The sequence below is a fragment of the Ranitomeya imitator genome, chromosome 1, assembly GCF_032444005.1.
Source record: "Ranitomeya imitator isolate aRanImi1 chromosome 1, aRanImi1.pri, whole genome shotgun sequence".
NCBI classification, from domain to species: Eukaryota; Metazoa; Chordata; class Amphibia; order Anura; family Dendrobatidae; genus Ranitomeya; species Ranitomeya imitator.
The window spans coordinates 529,687,192-529,700,432 of record NC_091282.1 but is presented as its reverse complement, the minus strand read 5'-3'; the positions used below and the strand labels follow the sequence as shown (position 1 = coordinate 529,700,432).

Sequence of the window (13,241 nt, the reverse complement as noted above, 5' to 3'; positions counted from 1 at the left end):
TAACACAGGCCACTTAGTGTATAACACAGGCCACGTAGTGTATAACAAAGGCCACGTAGTGTATAGCACAGCCCACGCAGTGTATAGCACAGCCCATGCAGTATATTGCACATCCCACGTAGTACATTGCACAGCCCGCATAGTACATTGCACAGCCCGCATAGTACATTGCACCGCCCGCGCAGTACATTGCACAGCCCGCGCAGTACATTGTACAGCCCGCGCAGTACATTGCACAGCCCACGCAGTACATTGCACAGCCCACGTAGTATATTCCCCAGCCCATGTAGTATATAACACAGCCCACGTAATATATTGCACAGCCCACGCAGTATATAGCAATGTGGGCATCATATCCCTGTTAAAAAAAAAGAATTAAATAAAAAAAATAGTTATATACTCACCCTCCGTTGGCCCCCGGATCAAAGCGGTTACCGACGCTCCTCCCGCGCTCCGGTCTGAAGAGTGCATTGCGGTCTCGCGAGATGATGATGTATCGGTCTCGCGAGACCGCTACGTCATGATCTCATGAGACCGCAATGCATGGAGCGGTCACCGGGGCATCGCGAGAAGCGGGAAAGGCCTGTTCCTGATCCGGGGGGCCGACGGACGGTGAGTATATAACTATTTTTATTTTTTTTTATTATTTTTAACATTAGATCTTTTTACTATTGATGCTGCATAGGCAGCATCAATAGTAAACAGTTGGTCACACAGGGTTAATAGCAGCGTTAACCGAGTGCGTTACACTGCGGTCAATGCTGCCATTAACCCTGTGTGAGCGCTGACTGGAGGGGATTATGGAGTGGGCACTGACTGCGGGGAGGAAGGAGCGGCCATTTTGCCACCAGACTGTGCCCGTCGCTGATTGGTCGTGGCTGTTTTGCCACAACCAATCAGCAACTTGGATTTCCATGACAGACAGAGGCCGCGACCAATGAATATCCGTGACAGACAGACAGAAAGACAGACAGACGGAAGTGACCCTTAGACAATTATTTAGTAGATGAGCTCGCTCACAGCCCGCTATATACAGTATGAACCTCGCTAAGCCTCCTATATACAATATGATCCCCAACATAGCCCAACATATACAGTATATACCCCCACATAGCGTCTTTATATAAAATTTGAGCCATCATGTTGCCTCCTATATGCAGTTTGAGATCCACATTACCTCCATATATACAGAATGAGCCCCACATAGCCTCCATATATACAGTATGAGCCCCCACACTTTCTCCTATATTCAGTATGATCCCACATATAGCCTCCTTCATTCAGTATGAGCTCCCTCACAGCCTCCTATGTATAAAGTGTGAGTCCCACATGGCCGCTATATACAGTATATATATATATATATATATAGTGTGAGCCCCACATAGCCTCCATATATACAGTGTGAGCCACACATAGCCTCCTGTGCACTGAGTCTCAGTAGAAGTGCGATGAAATTAGATGTCTGCAGCATCATATGCTGATTTGGCAAAGATTGAGTCAGCGGCCACTTCCTCTACCAATGTATTCACGGCTGTCTGCATCCTGAGGATGCAGATAGCGGTGACAGTGGGTGGTGCATGAATGGTGAGGGAGGGCATGGTGTTGCCCGTGGGCCACTGCTTCAGCCCATCAGTTGTCTCGGTCTGCCAGCCGGACTGGAACAGCCAGAGGGCTGGATGTAGCTGTAATTTGTACAGGACTGGTCTAAATGCTTTAAAAACAATTTATGTCTCATTACCAGAAATGGTACACAACAGAAATAATATTTACTTTATACAAATCTATAAAACAATACAAAAGACAAGATAAAACTGTTACATGAAAAACATGCTTATGTTCTATCGAGGTGGGAGCTTTATTTCATTTATAGGTAAAATGTAGACCTTAGAATCGCCATCCTGTGGTCTAAAGTTTAACTTCTTAAGATGCTACCTATATTGTACTTTCAAGATGCAGTTAAATTCTTGTGTAACCTCATTCTGAGAGACATAACTTTCTTCATTTCTCAATGATGTAGCTATGTTGGGGTATTTTAAAGTATACGTTTTTTTTGGGGGGGGGGATGTTTGTGTGTGGGCTCCAGGTATCAAATGTTTCAGGCTGCTTGTGTTTGTTATTTTGTACAATGTCCATTATGCATAACTATAGGCTGTATGGGCTTTTTCGGTGTAGCAAAAAAAGTCTTCTTTCTCTTTCCAACCATTTAGGCACTATGGTCACTATTGACCTAAGGTATCAAAGGGGTTTAACAGCAGGATCAGAGTTCTCTGCAATTCAGACAGATTCAGAGTTTTCTGCAATATAGACAACTGCCATCTGGACTTAGGGGAAGTTTTAGAAGATATTAATGTGAATTTTCAACTTTACACTGATTCATTAATTATGACATGTGGTATAGTTTGAGCTCTGCTTTTCTACGTTTGAGTGGTATTCTTCAAATGCATACCACTAATCACCACAGAGAAGGCTTAGGAGCTTACTGCATACTGTCTTATTATTATATATGGCTCAGTAGTTAGATCTGTAGACTTATGCTGGGGTCCAGGGTTCAAATCCTACTAGAGACAACATCTGGAGGGACTTTGTAAAGAAGGGCATAATAATAAGTAGATATTAAGTTAATGAAATTATTTTTTACTGATATTTGAGATGTTCTTTTAAATAATACAAAAACAGTGGTCCAATATATGAAATATGTGAATTAATAGAATGTAAAAAAAAAGTCAAAAACTATAGTCAGAGATGTACACGAGTGTTCAAAATAATAGCAGTATGGAGTTCAATTAGTGAGGTCAATCATTCTGTGAAGAAGCAGGTGTAAATCAGGTGGCCCTTATTTAAGGGTGAAGCCAGGACATGTTGTTCATGCATTTCTCCTTGAAAGCCTGAGAAATATGGGTCGATCGACACATTGTTTAGAAGAACAGCGTACTTTGATTAACAAGTTGATGGAGAGGGTAAAACTTACAAAGAAGTGCAGACAATGATAGGCTGTTCAGCTAAAATGATCTCCAATGCTTTAAAATGGAAAGCCAAACCAGAGAGATGTGGAAGACAACAGAAGACTATTTAAATGCATGGAAGAATAGTGATAATGGCAAAGGCTCAGCCAACGATCAGCTCCAGGATGACCAAAGACAGTCTCAAGTTGCCTGTGAATACTGTGACAGTGAGAAGATGCCAATGTGAATCTAATCTCTAAGCAAGAAGTTCCCACAAAGTCCCACTGTTAAAAGAAGACATGTACTGAAGCGGATACAATTTGCCAAATGACACATCAACTGGCCTAAAGAGAAGTGGTGAAACATTTTGTGGATTGATGAAAGTAAAATTGCTCTTTTTGGGTCCAATGGCCACAGACAGTTTGTCAGACGACCCCTAAACTCTGCATTCAAGCCACAGTACACTCTGAATACAGTGAAGCATGGTGGTGCAATTATCATGATATGGGCATGTTTCTCTTACTATGGTCCCGGACCTATTTACCGCATACCAGGGATCATGAACCAGTTTGTATATATTAAAATACTTGAAGAGATCATGTTGCCTTACGCTGAAGAGGATATTATTATTATCATTATTATAATTATTATTTATTTATTTATATAGCACCATTAATTCCATGGTGCTGTACATGAGAAGGGGTTACATCAAAATACAAATATCACTTACAGTAAACAAACTAACAATGACAGACTGGTTGAGAGGGAAGAGGACCCTGCCCTTGTGGGCTTACATTCTACAGGATTATGGGGAAGGAGACAGGAGGTCGAGGGTTGCGGTAGCTCCAATGGTGTTGAGGTGGCCGTGTGGTCTTTACAGGCTGTTAGCTTCTTTGAAGAGGTGGGTTTTCAGGTTTCTTTTGAAGGATCCAAAAGTAGTGGATAACCGGATGTGTTGGGGCACTGAATTCCAGGGGATGGGTGATATTCGGGAGAAGTCTTGGAGGCGAGTGGGTGAGGAGTGAATAAGCGTGGAGGAGGTCTTGGGAGGACCGGAGATTACGTGAGGGAAGATATTGAGAGATTAGTGTGGAAATATACGGAGGAGAAAGATTATGGATTATTATAATTTGTAAAGCGCCGCGGAATATGTTGGCGCTATATAAATAAAAATTATTATTATTATTATTATTATTATGGATGGATTTTTAGGTCAGTGTTAGTAATTTAAACTGGATACGCTGGGAAATTGGGAGCCCTTGACATGGGTGCATGGGTGTTTCAACAAGACAACGACCCTAAGCACACCAGTAAACAAGCAAAATCTTGGTTCCAGTCCAACAAAATTAAGGTTATGGAGTGGCCAGCCCAATCCCCAGACCCTAATCCGATAGAACACTTGTAAGGTGACATAAAAAAATGCCATTTCTGAGGCAAAGCCAAAAAATTGTGGGATATAGACCAAGCATCCTCCTCTGGAATAACAGTTGAAATATGCCAGAAGTTGGTTGACTAAAAAACTGGATATACAACTAAATAATAGGCTAGTGATTCACAGTATTGCTAAATCCACAAAAAATAGTACAAATTGTCAGTTTGTAAAGATATTTGCAAACACTGCTATTTTTTTGGAACAGCCCAATGTTCTTTTTTTGCTATTTTCTGTAAAGTAGTTAAAAATTCTATACATTTCTCTTCATGTTTTGAATTAGAAAACAGTGTGCAATGTTCCCAATGCATGGAAATAAAAACTAGTATAACGATTTTGTGATTAACTCATGTTTTTGGACACATTGCTATTATTTTGAACACTACTGTAACTAATGTAAAATCTGTGATAGGTCCCATCACATGTAATTTATTGTATTGGTCTTCTGTTGAGGCAGAGGCCCATTGGTTCATCTGTAGGCCATAGGTGCAATTACTACTTTTGCACACATTGTATCAGCACCCTTACTATAGCGCTGCTTTTAGCTTTGTGGAGTTTAATAACAAGCCATGACGCTCAATGCTTTGAGATAAACTAAATCATTGGCATTTGCAGCACAGCCAGTTAGGTTAGAAGTTATGTACAATGAGTAAAGTTTGATTGAATATGCAATTATTAAGATGTATTTTTTTATGTTTATTTATTATCATGTATATCAACATAGTGATGAATGTTGTCTTTACTTTAAGGGTATGAATCTCGAGCTTGCAGTGACTCAGAAGAATCCTCAGAATGGGATTCCTCACAAGATCTATCATCAGATGCCCATTTTTTGAAGTCCCAAAATGTAAAACCTTTACAAGAGGAGAATGAGGAAGAAGATGGGGAAGATGGATCCGAGATTAAGCAAAATGAAGAAGAGAAACAAAGTGATGTCAAATTAAAAGACAACTGTGATAATACAATCAATGATACTGACAGCATTTCAGAAAACTCAGATTCCGCTAATACAGAAAGTCAAGGTTATAAAATCAGTTGGTCCAGTGATTCAATTGATGCGCTGGAAGAAGATGACCTAGAGACGTGTTCCTCAAGTAAACCAGAGTTTTTTCAGTTTTATACACCGATTTTGAAAGATCTCTCTATAGAGGACCAAATTGTATTCATTGATGATCCTGAACAGAAGTGCAAAGAGAATGCCTGCCATGAGCAAGACCCATTGCTATGTTTTTTGCAGAAGACTAACAGCCAAGAAGATACAGTATCAGATTTGAAGGAGCCTTCTAGATCTCCTAAAGATATTGGCAGCAAAGAGGAAAATGATCTGCAAAGTTTCTTTGGCTGTCAGTTTACAGAAAATAATGTAATGGAGTATTACAGCCTGTGTTCAAATGTTTCCCCTGCCAGCAGTGTGGACAAAAATATTCCTAGCAGTCCGGAAAGCAACAGTGTAATGAATCAAATAATGGAATCTAAGACTCAGACTAGATCTTATAGTCATGGCAGGAACGATGGAGTGGAAACTCTTATACTGGACCCTCCTCCAGGTTTTGGTGACAGTAGTTCTGAAGAGGAATTCTTTGATGCTACAGACCGCTTCACACCCTCAATAAGTTCTCCTGGTAAATTAAATTCTATAATATGTTCACTTACACATTTCTACCATGCACCATCATTTTCCCCTCCTCTGAAATCCATTATTTATTTTTCGGTAAAGGATAGAACCGTCACCATTAAAGTTTTGAAGTGTGAATTAATTCACCTTGCAGTTAGCAGATCAACTTACATTTTATGTTCCTCTAAAACTAAAGCATTTTGGGGGAAAAAAATTTCACACATTTTTCTGGATATCAGCTGAACACTGGAATACTTTTAGAGAAAAAATAGATGTTTTAAATTTTAAAACTTACGCCCCGATTCATCAAGACCAGTGATTTTCAAGCCGGGCTTGATGAGATGGAATACTGGGGTCAGACGCTCTCGATTCATTAAGAGGCATTTGCATTTGAATCGATGAGTGGTGTCCGTCTCTGTGCTCCTCGCCACTAATCTTACTGAATAAGGGCTCATACTCACTTGCGAGCAACTCGGATGAGTCTCGCACGGCAATACCCAGCCCTGCACCCGGCACTCAGATCGGAGCGTGCGGCCGCATAGCAATACATGCAGCTGCACGCTCCGCTCCTGAGTGCCGGTATTGCCAAGCAAGACTCATCCGAGTTGCTCGCAAGTGAGTATGAGCCATTAGATGAGATGTGGCGTCACACACCTGCAGCGCCCCCATTCTGCACCAGCTCCATCGATTTTGGTACAGCTGGAAAAAATGGTGTCAAAGCAACAAAAGTGGCAACATTTTTGCACAACGCCTGGTTGTTCAAAAATGTTTAGACTTTTCAAAGCTTTTTACGCCAGATTTCTGGCATAAAAGCTTTGCTGAAACAGGACCTAAATGTTTAGCTAAACACTAAAACACCTAGCAATTCCTGATTTATTTTAACCCCTGCCGATTTATCCTTTTTCTGGAAAAAAAATCGAAGTGCAGTAAAATTTTGGAAGAAATAAACCTCACAATTTCCTCTATTGTTTTTGGAGGTTGCATTTTTCATTGCATTGAGTGTGCAGTAAAAAATGACTAAACAATATCCTTCGGGTGAGTCCGATTACTGCGATTACTTATGTTTTTTATGTTTTCTGGTTAAAAAATATTACCAAACTTTGCAAAAAAACTTTAATTTGTGCCACCAGTTTCTGAGACCTGTAACTTTTTAACTTTTCCATTAAAGGAACTGTGTGGGGGGTTGCTGTCATTTTCATTAGTATCATGTTGTGGTGGAAATTATGTTTTGATCACTTTTCAATGCATTTTTGAGGGGACGTGCAAAATGTTGGTGATTTGATATTTTATTTATTTTGCTTGGCACCATTTACTATTGGGGTTAATTAGTTTTATACTTTGATAGATTGGACTTTTGTAGACATGGCAATACCAAATATGTTTATTTTTTAGAGAGTGATTCAAACTTTTAAATTTTGTTTTTAATTTTTCAAAATTTTCACTTTTTAGTTTTCAGCTTTTATCTTTAGCAGGCCTTTGGCTTCCATAGCAACCCATTGGACCCTGTGGTTGCGTTGCAGGAGGAGAGGCAATGGGTGCTTGAGCCTGCTCCATATATATGCACCTGATATGCATCATACATGTACTGGGGGTGTATGAAAAGGGTTGATGGAATATTGAGTAAAAAAATGGAAAGTCCTGGTAGTACACATCCCAACAGACACCATCAACCATTATTGTTTATATAACTTTTTTAATACTTTTTTTTTATTTGCATGATCCTGGCAATGATTAATATGTTACTCAACTTTGTGAATTTTCTGTCTTTTTTTTAGGTTCAAAACTAGAGAACAGATTTTCTTATGCAGAAAGACGAGCACTGCATGGTTCACGCACTGAATTAGATGAAACTTCGACTGAAAAAAGTAAAATGACAAAGTATACTAAAAAACCAACAAAAATTACACGGAAAAGAAGATCTTTTCTGCAGACAGACTACACCACTCAGGTCACATTTCCTTTAACAACCTCAGACTCTTTGGAGACTGTGGATCATGTATGTTGTTTTGAGAAAGAGACTCACCTACCGGTAGAATCACATTCATGTACCGTTTCTTCCTTTAAAGACATTGAAGGTGAACCAGCTCTTCTAGAAAACAAATCGCTTGTACAACACAAATCTGCAATTAAATCAAAAAACAAAACACATTCTCCTAGTTTAATGGAGATGGAACCTGAAACGATGGAGACAAAATCAGTGACCGATTCAGTATTGTCTTCCATATCTGCTATTCGTTTTAGAAGTGACTCTGGCACCACAGAGATAATTCATTCTTCTTATACCCCTACAGAGTGGAATGCAAAAGAACACGATGGGCGAGTCAGTCCATCAGAAATATCACTACAAATATTCTCGGAGAGTACAAACAAGGTCACTGTTTTTTGCCTGGAATCAACTGATAACCATGAAGAAAACAAAATAAATTGCATAAATGAGGCAACAAACCGAGACAGCTACGAGGAAAATGTAATGAAGTCGTCCACAAACATGTTGCAAAATGATGATAAAAATGAGATTATAAAAGAAGGTATCGGCTCTGCTCCTTCTACTGAACGGATGGCTCAGCTGGAAGGCACAAAGTCATCGATTCTCAATAGTGTAAGAGTTGGTTCATGTGAAGCAGAATCAAAAATGAAGGAAAATTCACAAAAAAATTGTAAGAAACGTAAACTGTTTGGTTTCTCTGGAGCAGCAGATTTGCTTTTAGACTTTAAGGGACTTGCTGATCTGTTTACAAATTTCCCTAAAAATTCATTTAAAGATGGAACCTCTATATCTCCCAATGCATCACCCAGTGAAGAGGAAACGCATCTTTTAACAAGTCAAGAACAACACCAGTTCACATCCGAAGATTCTTCTAGCATAATAATGTCTAGTGGTAAGAAACAATTTCCAGAATCATACCTGAGCTCCTCAGACACAATGGACACTCTCAAATTAGGATGTGATGAAAGAAAAGAGAAAAAAGATTCTGGTGTTGTTACACTGAATTCAAATCGTTGTGGCGGGCATTTACCATACAAAGAGAGAAACCTGTTAGAAACAAATGCAAGCACACCAAGGTTAGATGATGCCACAAACAAAGCTTTTGTGTCTTCTGATGCATCAGTCATAGAAAATGAATGTCAGAATTATGACTCAGTTCAAGAAAGTCCCAAAATAGCCAAAGTAGGAAATTGTAGCTGTCAATTTTCTTACACATCATGTTTTCAACCTAGAAACTACGACACGGAAGATGAAATTGTTGACTTTACTAGAAGTGCTTCTCCATTACCTAGAACAACACCACCTTGTTCTGTGAGCTCATTGTTTGTGGAAAGTAACCATAACCCTAGAGACATTAACAGAGACAATATATCCTGCTTGGAGCATTTTGAAGCTCTTGATCTCCTAAGGAGAAGAATAGAGGAATCTCCAACTAGTTTTGGCAAATTGCAGGACAGTGTATTGGACCTCCAAAAGATATTTGAGGAATACAAAGACAAACTTAAAATACACCCTAAAGACAAATGTGCTGCCATGTTTTCAGAACAAAAGTCATGTCTTTGTAACGTGTCCCGTCAAATGATGTCTTCATCACAGAAGGTCTTGAATTCAGACCAGTTGTCCGAGGAGATTTATCAGGCTGTAGAAGAAACATTTTTTGGCTTGATGCAAATGACAGATGCGTGTCTCCAATTCTCTAGTTGTGTAGGATGCAATAAAAAGCAAATGGATCTCCAAACTAATTTACGTGATCTCATATGTACTTACCATCAATTTGTCCAAGCAGCCAAAAAGGCTTCCGAGAGTGAAAATAGTGATTTGCACTGCAAACTGCTGTCCCGCCACTGCACTGCACTCACTGCTGCTATATTTTGCCTGACACAGCAATTCAGATCATTAGTTTCTGTCTAAAACATGCAAAAAAGAAGAGAATGAGCACAATTGCCTCTTTATACAAGTTGTGAAGAGACGTCACCTACCCACCAAAGCTTTGCACAGTTATAATTTGTATGAAGTAGTGGAATATATTTATATATATATATAGAAGTAAGTATGTAGAAAGAAAAAAAACAGTAATATTGCCCGTGGCAGTCAAAACGATGTTACATATTGTTTTCTAACTTGCACTTGCACAATGACAGTATCTGATTGTTATGGGTAGCAGGGTAGCACTACTATTTTAGACCTTATGTACGTGAAATTGTCTGTAGGGCAGAATACCTTTGTAATGTGATATCCAATGGAGCACGTCACTATCTCAGACTCCATATCCAATAAAGAACATAAGAAATTGGTGTCATATCGAGGTAAATACTTTTATGCCCAAAAATGACAAAAGTAATCTCGGAGTGATGGTATTAGTCTACAGAAAACTACTCTGTACAACTTGGAGGCTTGGAAAGAATATATAATATAGTAAAGTGAGGTCAATGGACCCAATGACATTAGTTAATTTTGTCATTTACAACATGCATTGCATAGAGAGAACAGTGCTTGGATGCTATACAAAGCCATAACTTGGTTGTGAGAGCATGAGCCATTACTTTGCACTAGTTTCGATACATGACGACCAGAATGTGTTAGTTGGTCGCTTGAGTCTAAGGCTATGGTCACACCTTGCATTTTGCTGCTCCTTTGGCTGTAAAGAAGCTGCTTTTTTATATGTTTTTGCTGCATTTTTTTGGGCGGATTATAGGTGTAATTTTTCTACAGTATTCAACAAAACAGCAACAAAAACAACACACCCACGAGTAAGTGAAGGCCGCAAAACGCTGAAAGAATTGACATGCTGCAAAAAAAAAAAAGCTGCAATTTTCCAATTCAGCCGTGAAAAAAAAATACAAGCGTGTGCATGAGAATCCTGAAATCTCATAGTATTTGCTGGTACTGTAAAAAGCAGCTTTTAATTGCAAAAATGCAAAGAGTGAACACCGCCTAAGTGTGACCTGATGAGACCAAATGAATGTTTTACAGTATTAGTCTGTCACATCTGTTATCATTCATAACACTAGCTATACATTAATGGAGCACAATATAAGTATTGCCTTAATAAGTATATGTAAACTGTACAAACGTTCTGCTTTCTCTCAGCACACTGTATAGTCTTTTGACCCTAAAAATGGTATTATTCTGGATATCATTATCCCTTCCGAAGAATGTTTACACATGCCGTACTTCACTTTCTGTAACTTTGTCTAAAGATGTATGTAATTGTTTATATGTACAGAATGCACCAAAGAACTATAAAATGATAATTTAAGTCAAAGTATAGGAAAATTCTATATAAAATGTCTATATTTTACTGTAACAAACAATATGCTTTTTCTCTGTGTTATTTTTTATTTTACTAATAAGAATTATAATATATGCTTAATGTATTTTCTTCTTATAATGATGTTATACAGTTGCTCTCTATTACATAAAATGAAATTATAGAACATTGATTGAAACTATAAACTATGGCTAAAATGTATTTTTTTCATCATTTAGACTATATGTGTCTTTTTTAGTCAGAGTAAGGGCTTGCTCACACGCTCACACTGGCGTATAACACGGCCGAGCGCTAGCTGATGTTTTATCGGATTGCACTCGCCCCATTGTCACTCTATGGGGCAGAGCTGATCTGCGATTATTTTCTCATGCCGATTTGCCATGAGAAAACAATCATAGCATGTTGTGTGTGCACCAGAGAATTGAATCACGGGCATCCATACAAGTCTATAGGTGCCTGTGAAACATTGGGGTGCACTCGGTTGTCATCCGAGCGCTGTCCGATTACTGCAGACGCCAGCAACGGAAGAGATGGAGAAATTACTTTCTCCGTCTCCTCCACGTCTGTGCAGCAATAGTTTCATGAGAGAGGATCGGAGCACAGAGCACTGACACTTGGATCAATCTCTGATCATTTACATAATCGTCCCGATTCTCTCGCATGAGAGAACATACGCTCATGTGACCCTGGCCTAAATAAGCCACCTTGGCTATGTATTTATGAATGAATACAGCAAAAAAGGGGCAGCATTTTTTCCTGCCCAGTAGTGATGAGTGAGTGTGCTCGTTACTCGGATTTTCCGAGCATGCTTGGGTGGTCTCCGAGTATCTTGGGCGTGCTTTTTGATTATGTTTGTGTCTCCGCAGCTGCATGATTAGTGGCTGTTAGACAACCTGAACACATGCAGGAATTGCCTGTTTGTTAGGGAATCCCCACATGTATTCAGGATGTCTAGCAGCCACTAATCATGCAGCTGCATTGACAGAAACTAAATCTCCAAGCACGCCAAAGTACTCGTAGAACACTCGAGCATGCTCGGAAAACCTGAGTAACGAGCACACTCGCTCATCACTACTTCCCAGGTCTCCGAACTAATGCAGCAAACCCATGTAATAAAGATGGCAGCAACATAGGTGCAAAATACTGATGAGGCCAGCTACCAACTCATGGAGGGGGTGATTGCTTGGTATTAGATTGCACAGAAGGGGCTTGTATGGGGTGCTGGTTATACACAGGTAATGCACAGTGTCTGGCTTACAGCCTATTAATGACACCCGTACTATTAGAATAGGCCAGCTGTCCATCACTATCTAAGTGTATAGGATTATTATTATTATTTATTATTATAGCACCATTTATTCCATGGCACTTTACATGTGAGGAGGGGTATACATAATACAAGTCAGAACTGGTACAGGAGGAGAGAAGACCCTGCCCGTGAGGGCTCACAATCTACAAGGGACGGGTGAGGATACAGTAGGTGAGGATAGAGCTGGTCGTGCAGTGCTTTGGTCGATCGGTTACTGCAGGTTGTAGGATGAGAACAAACACCCTAGTTTACCAGACCAAAAATGCTGGGCTTGGCAGCACGCAGAAAAATGAAGTGCAAAATATATATATATATACATAATATATGAGATAGTGGTCGATATTTTGGCCAAGATATGCAAGCTTGCAACTTGCGACAAGGGTCCTCACACTTGCGAGTCCTAACACTAAACTAAATAGCAAAGCTACAAAAAGAGGACTAAAAATCCTTCAAACATTAAAAAAATAATATAGCAAAATACTGCTGCCCCCTTTTTTGCTGTATTAATTCTTGAATTTTTGGAGGATTTTTAGTCCTCTTTTTGTAGCTTTGCTATTTTGTTTTGGTTATGTTTTTAAGAACATTCACAGTTCCCAATCAATACAGATTACTGGTGCTATTTCATCCTTTTTTTATTCTTATAAGAAAGAGTTTTTGTGTTTGTTTAATTTCTTTTCAGAAACGTCAC

The 13,241-nt window shown here is 39.3% G+C and overlaps 1 protein-coding gene across 2 annotated transcripts in view; it reads left to right on the top strand.

The window, feature by feature from the left end:
* Positions 1-10,014, top strand: part of FRMPD1 (FERM and PDZ domain containing 1) — a 344,165-nt gene extending 334,151 nt beyond the window's left edge. For both annotated transcript variants that reach the window (XM_069767303.1, XM_069767311.1), the window contains exons 15-16: positions 5,121-5,993; positions 7,762-10,014. In XM_069767303.1, coding sequence (XP_069623404.1) covers positions 5,121-5,993; positions 7,762-9,884 — 2,996 coding nt within the window. In that variant the 3' untranslated portion in view covers positions 9,885-10,014. The remainder of the gene's footprint in view (positions 1-5,120; positions 5,994-7,761) is intronic.
* The last annotated feature ends 3,227 nt before the right edge of the window (positions 10,015-13,241 follow it).